This window comes from Erythranthe guttata, chromosome 8, assembly GCF_056151865.1.
Source record: "Erythranthe guttata isolate IM_541 chromosome 8, IM_541, whole genome shotgun sequence".
Taxonomy (NCBI): domain Eukaryota; kingdom Viridiplantae; phylum Streptophyta; class Magnoliopsida; order Lamiales; family Phrymaceae; genus Erythranthe; species Erythranthe guttata.
Genome location: NC_142540.1, coordinates 25712427 through 25727037, shown reverse-complemented (window position 1 = coordinate 25727037; position 14611 = coordinate 25712427). Strand labels below are relative to the sequence as shown.

At 32.5% G+C, this 14611-nt stretch overlaps 3 protein-coding genes across 3 annotated transcripts; 1 reads left to right on the top strand and 2 right to left on the bottom strand.

The window, feature by feature from the left end:
• Positions 1-761: 761 nt before the first annotated feature.
• DIM1B (Ribosomal RNA adenine dimethylase family protein) lies at positions 762-2460 on the bottom strand. The gene is made up of 2 exons (XM_012989793.2): positions 1975-2460; positions 762-1575 (listed from the first exon to the last, which is right to left on the bottom strand). Exons 1-2 carry the CDS (start codon positions 2371-2373, stop codon positions 892-894), a joined length of 1083 nt encoding a protein of 360 aa, XP_012845247.2. The 5' UTR covers positions 2374-2460; the 3' UTR covers positions 762-891.
• Positions 2461-3804: 1344 nt separating this feature from the next.
• Positions 3805-8973, top strand: BGAL3 (beta-galactosidase 3). The gene is made up of 19 exons (XM_088822580.1): positions 3805-4322; positions 4403-4498; positions 4680-4792; positions 4901-4967; positions 5076-5168; positions 5243-5386; positions 5816-5904; positions 6024-6129; positions 6213-6300; positions 6424-6542; positions 6636-6800; positions 7113-7291; positions 7425-7534; positions 7651-7760; positions 7901-8011; positions 8095-8208; positions 8315-8520; positions 8619-8737; positions 8830-8973. Exons 1-18 carry the CDS (start codon positions 4146-4148, stop codon positions 8734-8736), a joined length of 2205 nt encoding a protein of 734 aa, XP_088678706.1. The 5' UTR covers positions 3805-4145; the 3' UTR covers position 8737; positions 8830-8973.
• Positions 8974-9312: 339 nt separating this feature from the next.
• Positions 9313-10763, bottom strand: TRX1 (thioredoxin H-type 1). The gene is made up of 3 exons (XM_012989796.2): positions 10603-10763; positions 9826-9948; positions 9313-9707 (listed from the first exon to the last, which is right to left on the bottom strand). The coding sequence occupies exons 1-3, from the start codon at positions 10696-10698 to the stop codon at positions 9558-9560; spliced, it is 369 nt and encodes a 122-aa protein (XP_012845250.2). The 5' UTR covers positions 10699-10763; the 3' UTR covers positions 9313-9557.
• Between the last annotated feature and the right edge of the window lie 3848 nt (positions 10764-14611).

The window sequence follows — 14611 nt, the reverse complement described above, 5'->3', positions numbered from 1 at the left end:
ATTTTGGACCCTAAATAATTTCTATTTCAATTTAAGTGCATTTAACTTTTAAATCGTGCCAATATAGCCCCTTCAATTCATCCATCCATATGAATTGATCCTTTTGTGTGCAAATCATCCATTTTTTTTTTCACTTTTGTTCATGCAACATTTATGAATGTTACAAAATAGAGGATTATAATTGTCAAACAGTTTGTAATAAAGAAGTTTTATTGTAATGAATATCATATTATACTTACTCTAAATGATCTGTCATCAAGTAAATTGTTTGATTATGTTGCGGGCCAACAATATATATTACGTATCTCTTGTCAGTTGTCACAATACTAAATGAAAATTTGTCATCGGTCAATTACACTAGATATCATATTAAATCATTTCGGTTTGATCCATTATCAGTGAATATCATATAATGAAAACTGTAGTTTTGGTCCTCTACACTGGCTTATTTCAATTTTACATATACTAACTTTACAAATTTAGCATTTTTTGGTCCTATTTTGTTTCAAATTTTAGTTTAACGATTTGATTAATTATGTGGCCAACAAACTCATCGGAATTTACTTATACAAATATTTAAAAATTATAAACGATCCTCTAACGTGACTTATAAACTTGTTGTCTCACGTGATAATATTTATATTAAGACTTAGTTGCATGACGAATTTATAATTTTAAAAGTCCATGTAAGCAAAACCCATGATAAAAATAACAATTCAAGCAAGAAAGGACCAAAATGCTAGATTTGCAAAGTTATCGCATATGAAATTGAAATTGGATAACTTAAAAGGACTAAAACCATAAGTACGCCAACATAGAGGACCAAAATTACAATTTTTCCATTCTCCTTCACCCAAACAAAAAGACATATAACTAGACTTGCACCTAGTTTTACAGCAGGTCATCACAAGCATCAAAGGCAGTATCGAATGTATCCTTATTCTTTGCTCGATCGTGAAAAAATATCCCAGCTTCATTAAACAGAGACAACAAACATAAAAGATCATCATTACCAAGTTTTATCGGCCTCTTGTCCGAAAATCCGCCACATTCCAAAAGCCTCATGATTTCTCCCCTAAATGAGGTTATCGATGATGACGTGTCGTTTTCCAAGAACTTTCCGGAATCAGACAAGTTCATTAGCTCAATCAGTTTCTTCTTCTGCTTAAACGTTGCACCCAACGTTTTATTTTTCTTGCTGAAGCAAGTTCTTGTAAAAGCCCACCACTCGTTTAAATCCACGTTTGGGATCTCACTTTTAGGGTATATTTTGATAACCGATGAATCAACTTTCGGACATGGCACAAAGTCCCTTTTGCTGACATCCATTACAAACTCGACTTCGGCTACAAGCGTTACATTCACAGCTAATCTGTTGAATTCGGAGTCGCCTGGCTTTGCTAATAGCCTTCTTGCAAATTCTTTTTGAAGCAAGAGTGTCGCGCTTCTGAATGGATTTGTTTTCACCCCGTAAACCAATTTAGCCAATAAAGGAGATGATATATTATATGGAATGTTTGCTACGACAAGATTGAATTCTGGAAAATCAGTCTTTAATGCATCGCCACTGATAATCTGCAGAACCCAAGTTATGTGATAGCGTAAATATTCGACGTACAATATGAGAAATCTTGTGACGAACGATGTTGGAAGTTGAAGAGTTGAAAAAGTAAGGCTAAGATGATACTTCTTCAAAAATCTCGGCAAAGCCCATTTAGTCATTGTTTAACAGGCTGTGCAACTTCAAACACAAGGCTTGACATAATTTTCATTTGGGCATTTTGTCGAACAGGTATAGCATACTAATCAGACATAAAGAAAACGCTTGAAACAATTTTCATTTAGGCATTTCGCCGAACACTTAAGCATACTAATCAGGTATTAGAAAAACGCATGATACAAATCACAATTTTCATTTAGGCATTTTGTCGAACAGTTAAGCATATTAAAGAGTCATTAAGAAAAGAAACTCACATTGAGGCGGTCGTTGAATCCTCTCTCGGAGGTGCGTTTACGCAGTATCTCGACCATACGATTATCAATTTCGACGGCCACAACATTCTTGGCAGCTTCAAGGAGCTTGAGAGTGAGATTACCGGTACCAGGTCCGATTTCCAGAACAGTATCATCGGATTTTATATTCGAAGTTCGGACAATGCAATCAAGAATTCTAGGGTTGGTAAGAAGATGCTGGCCTCTGCTCTTGAACAAACGTATATGCTCTTCCTTTTCTTCTTCGTTACTTTCATGTCTTTCGGCCTTGCTTTTCCGGCCAACATCGCCGCCGTAGCCATGGCTGGGCTTGGTCCGTAGGCAGCGGTGGAAAATTTGTCGCCAAATATTGTCCGAAAGAGCTTTTTGCAAATGGAGCATTCAATTTACTTTTTCTGCTTTAATTTCTCTTTTTTATTTTTATTTTATTTCTGGAGAATGACTGAAGGAATGAAGTGAGAATTCGGTTGGGAAAAGGAGGGAAATTTAAGTTGATAACAAAATATTGGGCCTTATAACAAGTCTTAATGTGAAATGGGCCTTATATTTTGCCGGTTCCGATTTGAAAAAAATCCAATTTCGGAACGAGAAATTATGAATTAATTTAATTTTCATTTTTTTTGAAGTTAGGATGAATTTTTGAATTTCCATTTTGCCGAACGAGTGGGACCCATTTTTAATTCACAAAAAAATTGGAAAATTATGAAGATGCTATTTACGATCTGTTTCGTCCGATTTCCACCCCTAGCTATGGTCGAAATATGCGTTTATTCAAATTAATTGACAAAAGGGGGAAATACATTAATTGAATTGAATTAATTTTCTTAATTTTTTTTTTTAAACTGCATCCACCGACGCTAACGGAAATGAGTGATTAAAATTGACGGAGGAGCAACGGCTATAATTCATGAACATTGACGGCGTTAATCAATTATTTGGAGGCAAGTGGCTGGGCCCAAAAAGATCCATTTCATAAGAAGGGTATTGGTCAAATAATTTATTCTAAATTGACCCGTTTTTGTCAAGAGATGGCCCGAGCATATTTGCGTTACAGATTTATTTATTTATTTTCTTTTCTGGATCCTTTTTTATATGTTATTTTATTTTATTTATTTAAGTGAACTTAAAAAATAAAAATATTATCATTTTCCAACGGATAGTTAAATCATAGAAAGTGGTTCCAATTTATTGCTTCTTTTTTACTTTCTCTTTACTAGTGCCAAAAGATTTGGCACTTTTTGCTTTGCACTAATTTACCATTTTCTAGATTGTGTTGAATTAACTTTCTAAGTTTTAACTTAGAGGATGTCATAAATGTCGTTTCACTTTTAATTATACTGTTTCGACTGTTGACTGATTTTAAACTTGATTTTGACTATTTTTTAGTTTGAGTTTGAATTTAGTAAACTCCACAACACGGTATTTGTAGTTCTTTGAGTTAATTTTCTAATTGAACTTGAATCGGCAAGATTGAATATCGACTAAGAAAGATATGCATGAATCAACGAATACTGCTCATAACTTTCACATCTAAATTCACTCATGCATAATTTTCGTGCGTTATTAAATCAAGCTGATTTGAATTTTGCTAAACTCAAACTAAAAAAACGCTAAAAATCACGTTCAAAATCAAAACGGTATTAGTAAAATTCAAACGGAACGACTTGCGCTGACTTTGACTGACCAAAGAAAAATGACAAACCACATTTAAAAAATGACAGCTAATTAACCAGTCCAATTTAAATAATAGAAAAATTACAGTCACAATTATCATTTGCTAATTTAAAAACAACACTACTCAAACTTCACACCAATCAATATTAAATCTCACTAATGATTAAGTTTCTTTTAATCAACAATATAATATTTAAATCAACATTCATCCGAGCTGTCCTAATCCTTTTTATTTTCTGTTTGTCACTTTCTCTCTCATCTCTCCACATTTCCCTTTTGTCAGTTGTTGAAGCTCACTCAGTGAGTGTGATTCAAAAGCTGTACATACAACAACTGTACACACACACACACACACATTGTACACAATAAAAAAACACATTCTTTGCTCAGATTCTTGATTCTACACTATAATTCTGTATCAGACTATCAGTACAGGGGTGTATCTATAGACTATAGATGCAAGTTTTACATATAGAAAGATGAAAAATAACTCAGTTTCGAAATGGGTTTTTAGTGTGTGCATGGCGGTGGTGGTGTTTCTTGAATGTGGGGTTGTTCAATCCAGAATCACTTATGACAGAAAAGCCCTAATAATTAATGGGCAGAGAAGAATTCTCATCTCTGGTTCAATACATTACCCCAGAAGCACCCCCGAGGTATATTCTATTTTTATTCCACTTGAAAAATATATAATTTTTATTGCATTTTCTTGATTTTGTATTTGTGCGTCTAATAGATGTGGGAAGATCTGATAAACAAGGCTAAAGAAGGAGGTGTTGATGTAATTGAGACTTATGTGTTTTGGAATGTTCATGAGCCTTCTCCTGGCAATGTACCTCTCTCTCTCTCTCTCTCTCTCTCTCTCTCTCTCTCTCTCTCTCTCTCTCTCTCTCTCTCTCTCTCTCTCTCATGTGTGTGTGTGTGTGTGTGTGTTTTTCTATAAAATTTTGGTTTTCTGCCACTGAAAGTTTGAATTTTGATGATAATATTTTTGTGGGTTTTTACTTGTTTAGTATAATTTTGAAGGGAGATATGATCTGGTGAGGTTTGTAAAGACAATCAAGAAAGCAGGGCTATATGCGAACCTCCGAATCGGCCCGTATATTTGTGCTGAATGGAATTTTGGGTAATTAAACATTTTTTATATCAGCTATATTTCTTGTAAAAATAACTATTTATCTCTCATTAATCATGTTCTTGTTTTTTTGTTTTTTTTTTTTTTTTGTGGCTGTAGTGGATTTCCAGTTTGGCTAAAATACGTGCCGGGAATTAGCTTCAGGACAGATAACGAGCCGTTTAAGGTTGTCGATGCTTCACTTTAACCGTGTCATTATCAAGTTAATTACGCCGTTAATTAACTACATTACGATGATGATGATAGTTTCAGTATATGGTGTGTGATGTGACAGATGGCTATGAAGGGATTCACCGAGAAAATCGTCAATATAATGAAGAGCGAAAACTTGTACGAATCTCAGGGTGGTCCCATAATACTCTCTCAGGTTCGACTTTTATTCATTTCGTTTTTTCTTTTCGTAATTATTTCGTCATGCTGAAGTCTTATTACCCTTAACAGATTGAGAATGAGTACGGTCAACAAGCGAAGCAACTAGGTAATCCTGGCCATCAATACGCGAATTGGGCTGCAAATATGGCCGTTGGATTAGATACAGGTGTACCGTGGGTAATGTGCAAAGAAGACGATGCACCTGATCCTGTGGTAATCAATCATTTGATCCTTTAATCAATGCACTTTGTATGGGTTTATTGCATTCAGCACCCTCGTGTTTTCTCTAATTGCTAAAAATCTCACTATTTAGGGGGTTAGCAAACGACCCCCGTAAAAGCTCACTATTTAGGGGGTTGTGTGCAAAAAAATGCATTATAAGGGTTCTTTTGGCTAATTTAATCGCGGGGAGTTTTAGGGGTTGCTAAAAAATGCAATAAGGGGTTTTTTTGGCTAATATTAACTACGCGGGGAGTTTTTTAGCAACTCGATATAACAAAGGGGTACTAAATGCAATAAAATCCACGTTAATTTAACTGCTTACTTGTTTTGGTTGACTTGGAAAAACGAAGTATATATACATTTCGGTTTTGAAGCTATGTCCATCGACCATTTACGACTATTTTCTTATGTTATTGATAGATTAACACATGCAACGGGTTCTATTGCGATGCTTTCTCACCGAATAAACCTTACAAACCCTCGATATGGACCGAGGCTTGGAGTGGATGGTAATTAAGTATTTTTTTTTTTTTTTGTATTTTTCGGTTATCTTGTTGACTTACTAGAGTGAATATGGTCAATGCATCCACTCTTTACTATATAGTCTTTCTCTTGCATCAATAATTAGGTTTACGGAATTCGGTGGTCCGATTCACCAGAGGCCGGTTGAGGATTTGGCATTTTCCGTCGCTAAATTCGTACAAAACGGAGGCTCGTTTGTCAACTACTACATGGTTTGTTTTCAAAATTTACCGTGCTTTCTATTTTTGTAATTAATTTTATTCCTAAAAATAGAAACTTATGTTTTGCCAAACAGTATCATGGAGGAACGAATTTCGGCCGCTCGGCTGGAGGCCCGTTCATAACAACAAGCTACGACTACGATGCTCCGCTCGATGAATATGGTAAACATAAATCTAATTAATTAATCTCTTTTAAAAAACTACAACTATTCTATAATTAAAGATTATAGTATTTAAGATCTTGCTTTATTACTTTGGACTTAAAAAAGACTTCAACTTTGATAGGTTTGATCAGACAACCTAAATACGGTCATCTGAAAGAGCTACATATAGCCATTAAACAATGCGAGAAAGCTCTCGTTTCATCAGATTCCACCGTCACTTCATTAGGAAGCCTTCAACAGGTTTTTTGCTCATGCAATTATTGTTTTATTGTTTTATATATATATATATATATATATATATTGTTCGTTGACCATTTGACTTTTGTACTCCAGGCTAGTGTATACTCTTCAGAATCGGGTGATTGTGCCGCATTTCTTTCGAATTACGATACTGCCACTGAAGCGAGAGTGATGTTTAATAACATTCATTACAGCCTTCCTCCTTGGTCTATTAGCATTCTCCCCGATTGCAAGAATGTAGCCTTCAATACAGCCAAAGTACGTAGTAATCTTCGTAATTTGGTTGACTTTATTGCATTCAGCACCCTGTGTTATATTTAATTGCGAAAAACTCCGCCATTTTATTAATATTAGCAAACACCCCCAGCGATAACATTTTTTAGCAATCACCCCGCAAAATATTGAATCATAATGGGTTGTTTGTTAATATTAATAACACGGGGAGATTTTTTAACAATTAAAGTAAATACACGGTGCTAAACGCAATAAACACTAATTTAGTGGCTCTAACTATCAAATGTTATAAAATGCGAGATTTTCTTGATTCCTCTACATATGATATTTCCACAGGTCGGAGTTCAAACATTACGCGAGGAAATGTTACCTAGTAACATTGAAATATTATCGTGGGAAACATATAACGAGGATCTATCGTCTTCGAGTGACGGCACGACATTCTCGACAACCGGTCTCTTAGAACAGATAAATGTCACTAGAGATACTTCCGATTATCTTTGGTACACAACTAGGTGAGACCTAAAACCCGCTCGACTTGGTCGTTTTTACCAATAATCTTGTCTTGGCTAATCTGACTGTGACAACTGACAACCAGACGAGGCCTCATATATATTATTGATTTTTTTTTTTTTTTTTATTTGGCAGTGTTGATATTGGTTCGTCGGAGTCATGTCTTAGTGGTGGGAAGCTTCCAACTCTTATTGTTCAGTCGAACGGTCACGCGCTGCATGTTTTTGTGAACGAAGAGCTATCTGGTACGTAAAGATTTATTACATTCTTTTTTTTTTCAATGCTCTTACATATTACATATAGATCGTCTTGTTTCGTCCTTAATCTAATTTTTAATTGCTACATTAATTACATTTTCAAGGTTCTGCTTTCGGAACACGGGAGAATAGGAGACTTACATTCAAAGAGAAAGTCAAGTTACGCGCTGGATCGAATAAGATCAGTCTCCTCAGTGTGGCTATTGGACTCCCAGTTAGTTCTTAACTCTCCTATTTTCAAAATAAAAAAAAATAAAAAAATTATCGAAATATAATAAACCGACGTGGATGGGTACATTTCGTTTATTCTAATTTCGATGTTGTTTTTTCGTTTGGCATTATTTTTCAATGGAGAATGTCGGTGGACATTTTGAGACATGGAGTACCGGAGTATTGGGTCCCGTTGCATTGCACGGACTTGACCGTGGAAAAATGGATTTGTCGAGGGCAAAATGGTCATATCAGGTATAATTTTCGGAAATCTCGATTTTTTTTTGCCTCAGTCCAATCGAAAACACTCATGAAAATAATAAATAACTATTAAATAGGTTGGGCTTAAAGGAGAAGCCATGAATTTTGCCTCTCCGAAAAGTTTTTCGTCGGTCGAATGGATAAAAGGTTCACTAATTGCACATAAGCAACAGCCTTTAGCATGGCATAAGGTACAAATTAGTAACAAATTAAGTCCCTTTATTTTTTTCATTGTATTTTTTTCTTAAATGGATAATATAAAGATAAATACATTTATATAAAAACAACTTTGGATAGGCTTATTTCAACGCACCCAATGGAGACGAGCCACTAGCTTTCGACATGAGTAGCATGGGGAAAGGTCAACTATGGGTCAACGGTCAAAGTCTCGGAAGATATTGGACTATATTTGCCGTTGGTAATTGCAGCGATTGTAGTTACACGGGTATTTTCAAGCCTTCGACAAAGTGTCAACTCGGGTGTGGAACACCGACTCAGAGATGGTAAGTCTTCGATCTTTTTTTTTAACACATAGTTAACACACACTTACATGTGGATGTGCGTAAAACGTGCAGTAAATATAAATATATACTTTTTTTAGGTATCACTTGCCACGGTCTTGGTTAAAGCCCACCGAGAATTTTCTGGTGATTTTCGAGGAACTTGGAGGCGATCCAATGAGAGTTGCTCTCGTAAAGAGATCAATGGTTGGCGTTTGAGGTACTTAATAAAAATAATGAATAATACATAATATTTTTTATTTTCTGGGAACATAAAATTGTTTTTTTTATTAATTTGTTTTAATCATGCAGGAGTGGATCGAAAGGATTATCGGCCCCGTTGAGTTAAAAATAATCAAAATAAAATTGACCATTTTTAAAAATGCTGTAATTTATGTCATATGAATAATAAAAAAAAAAAAAAAACAAAAATTAGAGCTTATTAATTTTCAAAAATTTGATCATTTATTTGGGCAACATGCCTGAATATCAAATCAAGCTACTCGATATTGGTCAGATGCACGAATGCATGAAAATATGTCGAAGAGAATAATCATTAATAGCTCATTTGAGCTCGATTAATTAACATGACGTACTGAACATTACGAAGAATGCATGAAAATATGTCGAAGAGAATAATCATTAATGTATTGAACATTAATATGTTATTTCACTAGAAAAAGATACGAAGAATGCATGAAAATATGTCGAAGAGAATAATCATTAATAGCTCATTTGAGCTCGATTAATTAACATGATGTACTGAATATTAATATGTATTTTCAGTCAAAAAGATACGAAGATAAACTCGAGGTTGATTAGAAGAAAAAAAGAGTGATAAAATAATTCTAAAATCAAGCTAGTCGAGCTCAATTCACTACTCGACTCAATTGCTAATGACATCAATCTCGAAAACAATTTTCAACACAACTCAAATGTGCAAAAGAAATAAAACTTCCAGTCTAATTTAACTAGCCCATCAAATAGCATCATATTTAATAAGTTTTTTCGACTAAAAATAAAATAAAATAAAATAATATCTAAGCAGAAACTGAAGCAGTATTTTGGTGTTTGGCAATAATCTGCTGCAGCTCATCTTTCTTTGCTCCCACAACTCTGTCCAAAATCTTTCCTTCTTTGAGGAAGATGAATGTTGGCATTGCCTCGACTGCCCAATCACTAGCAACCGACTGCAAATTCACAAAATCAAAAATTAAAACAGAAATGCTCATTACATCATAAGTATATATTTTCATAGAATTGCTATAAAAAAAAGATTCAATGTGTTTTACACTTGATTAAGTTTACCTTTAATTCGTCGACGTCGACCTTAAGAAAAGTCACATTAGGCAATTTCTTGGCCAACTCTGCGAAGAACGGAGCGATAAAACGACACGGTCCACACCACGAAGCGGTGAAATCTACAACTATCTGCATTCATCGGTAGATTTCAGCATTTATGGCATAGTTTATGATGTCGAATATATCGCTGGATTAAGTTTGCGCAAACGAAATTACTTTCATTAAACACAGATTCAAATACATGGCCTCTTAATTTTTTTTTTATTTTTTTTAAACAATGACAGTGTACGTGAATACATGCAAACTGTGTGAAATATAAAAATCATTACTCATCACAAAAGTTAGATGATTCGAATATCGCTGTTGCATAACCTAATCTCCATCACTGATTTATCGATTATTTCCATTTAAATTTAAAACATGCAGAAATTATTATTTCAAAAAAATAATGCTCCTGAATAAATCTCACGATTTAATTTTTTATTTAAATAAATAAAAAAAAAAGCTTTTTCAATCGACAACAAAATCACAAACAGAGAGAGAGATTGTAATTTACATCCGATAAAAGAAAATTAATGATTTAAGCTATTAAAAAAATCAGATCTGGGAAAAAAATAATAAATTAGCCTAAAAAATCCCAAATACAACAGATCTCCCCATTCATGAACAACAGATAATCAAATCCGCCTCAAAAATCCCAAATAAAAATAAAAATTACGCTTAATAATTCACTGAATAAATAGAAAAAAAAATTAAAAAAAAAAAAAAAGAGAAGAGAAATACCAATTTCTTGTTATCATTTCCCTTCTGAAGCTGCTCGTTCCAGGATTCCATGGTGTGGCAACCGATCACTTGTCCTTCTGATTCCGACGTCGCCATTTTTTCTTCACTTCTCTCTCTTAAACTTAGCACAGAAGAATAACACTCAATTTTGTGCTTATAATGCATTGGCTCCGTATATATATACAAAAATATAATATATGACGTATATATGCCAGGTGGACAACTATGTATGGATGCTGATTTGTTTTCTTTTTTTCTTCGAGAATATATGAAAATATATATGTATTCATTTAGAATATATCACATTAATAATAATGCATGTTAAAATAGGATAATGGTACAATTTATTTTAAGAAATTAACTATTAAATTGTACCATGAATATCGATTATGATGATTAATTTAGCAATTAATAAATGGGGCAATTTGCTATAGGTCCTCCTATAGTAGATTTTATGTCTAAAAGTCCAACTAATAATTTCCTATTATCACTAAATATATTGTTTTTATTGTGCTAAAAATGTCCCTAACATTATATGGAAATTAAATTCCACTCCATATACTCCAAAAGATCCGTAATCAACCCTTCATTTAAATCTCCAAAATTCCAAAAGAATAGCAGTTATTCACAGATATCAAAAGCAACCCAACCCATCCACAAAACGGACTTCAGAAATAAAGAACCCTAGCAAAAAATTGTACCGTGAACGCCATAGTAGGGCCTTCGGATCGTTTACAATCTCCTAAATTTCGTTTGTTGTTTGCTGGTAAGTGTTTGCTCGTTATTTGTTTGCAATCTTGGAGACTATTTGCAAATTTGGAGTATTGGTTCATGTTTGCATTGTTTGGTGTTTGAGGTTTCCACTCCTCCCAGTATTTGCACAATCGCACAGAGAATACACCGTGTACACATCAAAAAAATCTAAAGACGGTTCAAACACGTACAAGTCTCGGTAAGCACCCATTAACTAAAAAATACATAATATTTTTTGAATTTTTCGGGTCTCATTCGAAAACCATTATTTTTCATTGCCAACGAAACTAAATATGACTTCGAATCGCCAAAATCGGATATAACTTTCAAAGCTTGTCTATGTCATAAGTCTAGTTTTGCAGTTTACATTTTTAATTTGTTGTTTGTGTGTGGTTTTATCGATTTAATTTTGCTAGTTTGAGTATCGTTTGTATGAAGTCTGCAGATTTTGGGTATTTTAGATAGTCCATTAAGTTTAGATAGTTTGAAGAATGAAAATTGAGGTTTTTTTTTTAATCAGTCTAAAGACCGAAGGCGAAATAATGAAAATTGTGGTTTAGGTAGTCCGAGAATGAAAATAGGTGAAAGACCGGAGTCTAAAAATATGCTGCTATGATTTTGGTTTGCTATTTGCTATTTTTTGCTAGGGATTGTCGATTTAATTGTTGCTACAATTGTCGATGTAGTTGTTCGTAGGAAATTTGTTTGCTATTTTTTTTTGTTGCATTTTTACATGCTATCACATTTCATAATTAACTGTTTGTATTTGCATTTTATACTTCACAGTTTACAGTTTATACTTCACTGTTTACAGTTTATACTTCACTCTTTATTATTTTTTCGTTTACAGTTTGCCTTAACCGTTTGTATTGCAATTTGGAATTAGTGGTTGTTAATATTTGCAATTATTACATTTGTTGTTTTGTAACGTTCAATCATTATCTCTTTTTATTTTACGTTCAACAGCCACTGCAGAAAAAAAAAAAAAAAAGACAAAGCCGTTGTTCAACAACATCGAAGAGAGGAAAATGAATATTAAATACATACGGACATCCACGAAATCAATGTCAATGGTGAAAAAGTTCATGGTGTGAAAGAATATGAGCGATTTTCGTTACATTCTTTTCCCGCTGCATTAGGTAAATATTTATGCTCGCGAGAGCGTTTCAACTCGTATTTGTCCAAAAAAGATAAAAGATGATCCATTTTTTGTTCATGTTGCTAACATGTAAAAGGTCCTCTAGAGCAAAAAAAAAAAAAATGATTGTTTAATGATTCACATTCATTTGTTGTTTCAAATTATTTTTGGTGTTTGATAATACAATTTTCAGTTATAAGTTGCAGTTTGCAGTTTTCTATTTTATGTTGCAATTTATTTTACTGTCCGATTTTTTATTATGTTGTTTCCTGAAGTAAAACTAATGAGAAAATGCAAACAAAAAAAATGCAATACTATCGAGAACATACGAAATAACAATTAAAATCCAACACATATGGTCTCAAGAAAGTTAATAATTAAAGATTGCTATAAAATAATTATGAAAATAGAATTAAAGATTTTTTTTAAAAGAAATGAAGAATTAATTTTTCACATTAGCTAGAGGCTTGAGAGAGAGAAATAAAATCAGGGTGCGAGAGAGAAAGGTGGATGAGAGAAGAGAGAGAGAGAGAGGTGTGTGGGTGAGGGGAGAGAGTTGTAACTTGTAACCGTGTGGAGAGGAGAGAGAGTGAGAGATTTGTAGGATTTGTTTCCTTAATTTTTAAAATTAACTAATTATATAAAAATATTAATTGGGGGTATCTATGTCTATACATAAATAATTTACATTAATTTTAATTGATCAATGACCTACACCTATATTCATCTAATAGAATGAATTTCCACTTATATAAGTTTAGAATAAGGGGTGTCTAGCTAATTTCCCCTTAATAAGTATTCATATAGGTTTCATAACATTATGTTGATACCATCTTATATTTTTATTTTACAAATTTATGAGTACATAATTAATCACATTAATAATTATCTTATAGAAATTATCGTTGATAATGTGCCGGATAAACGTGCTGGATAAACGATATTAATTATTAAGGATTATTATATCAACTTCAAATTAATTATAAAGAGATAGTCGTTTACATATTATTATTTTTCTCATTTTAAAACTAACATCCGTGCAACACACGGGTGAAGAACTAGTTCTAATAATGCATTAATTCATATTTTTTCCCTTAAATTTGCATTCATTATTCAGAAACATTAAATAGAGACTTTTATATATATATATATATATATATATATATATATATATATATATATATATATATATATATATATATATATATATATATATATATATATATATAATGATATTGGATTCACATTGTTTATATACAAATCCATGCATATTTATCATTTTTTAATACATGTTCATCACCGACGTAAATCGTCGAGATGCGCATTCCTAAATATTTTTTATAGGATTTTTAGCAGATTTTTTGTTAAACTTAGAAACTAAATACCTCAATATTCGATTTAATTGTAAATAAGGGGTAAATTACAACTACCTCCCTGAGGTAAAGGTAATTTCAAAAAAAACCCTTATGTTTGAGAAATTACATCCAACCCCCACAGTTTGTAAATTTCTTACATCCACCCCTACAAAGGGTGCTAATGTAAGTAATCTACAAATTGAAGGGGGTGAATGTAATTATAGAAACATTAGGGTTTTTCTCATAAATATATCTTACCTCAGGGGGCAGTTGTAATTTACCCAATAAACAAGGATCTCAATGCAAGAGTGAAGAAGAAGAAAAGGAAGTTCTAATTGATATTCCATTTATACATTTCAACTGGATAAAAGGTAACCTTCAACTTCAAACTATGGATCAATTATATTCTATCTGCTGTTTTTTTTTCATTTCTTTTCGTAAAAAATCGCTCAATCTTATAGAACAACACTTTTAACATCACACTCCAACAATATTATTTATATTTTACACAATTATCATATTTTATTATTTTGAAAATTTTAATTTTTTAATTAATTTCAATAATTATACTTCAAGGACCATATTCCAACAACTATATTGTAAAAACCATTTAAAATAAATATTACAAATAATAATAATAATAATAATAACTAATAGTTTAATATTATTAATAAAGAAGTATTATATATAAATATTTTCGTCAATATAATTTCAACTTTGAATAATTTAATTAATTGAAAAAAATACATGGAGTTGAACTACC

Bases quoted from the DNA above. Each gene is read 5' to 3' on its own strand.
- TRX1 (XM_012989796.2), bottom strand. From the start codon at position 10,698: ATGGCGACGTCGGAATCAGAAGGACAAGTGATCGGTTGCCACACCATG. The intron at 9,949-10,602 runs GTATTTCTCTTC...CGATGAATGCAG, and splicing joins GAAATGATAACAAGAAATTG to ATAGTTGTAGATTTCACCGC. The intron at 9,708-9,825 runs GTAAACTTAATC...GTGAATTTGCAG, and splicing joins TCGACGTCGACGAATTAAAG to TCGGTTGCTAGTGATTGGGC.
- DIM1B (XM_012989793.2), bottom strand. From the start codon at position 2,373: ATGCTCCATTTGCAAAAAGCTCTTTCGGACAATATTTGGCGACAAATT. The intron at 1,576-1,974 runs GTGAGTTTCTTT...TGGGTTCTGCAG, and splicing joins GATTCAACGACCGCCTCAAT to ATTATCAGTGGCGATGCATT.
- BGAL3 (XM_088822580.1), top strand. From the start codon at position 4,146: ATGAAAAATAACTCAGTTTCGAAATGGGTTTTTAGTGTGTGCATGGCG. The intron at 6,801-7,112 runs GTACGTAGTAAT...ATATTTCCACAG, and splicing joins TAGCCTTCAATACAGCCAAA to GTCGGAGTTCAAACATTACG. The intron at 8,209-8,314 runs GTACAAATTAGT...AACTTTGGATAG, and splicing joins AGCCTTTAGCATGGCATAAG to GCTTATTTCAACGCACCCAA.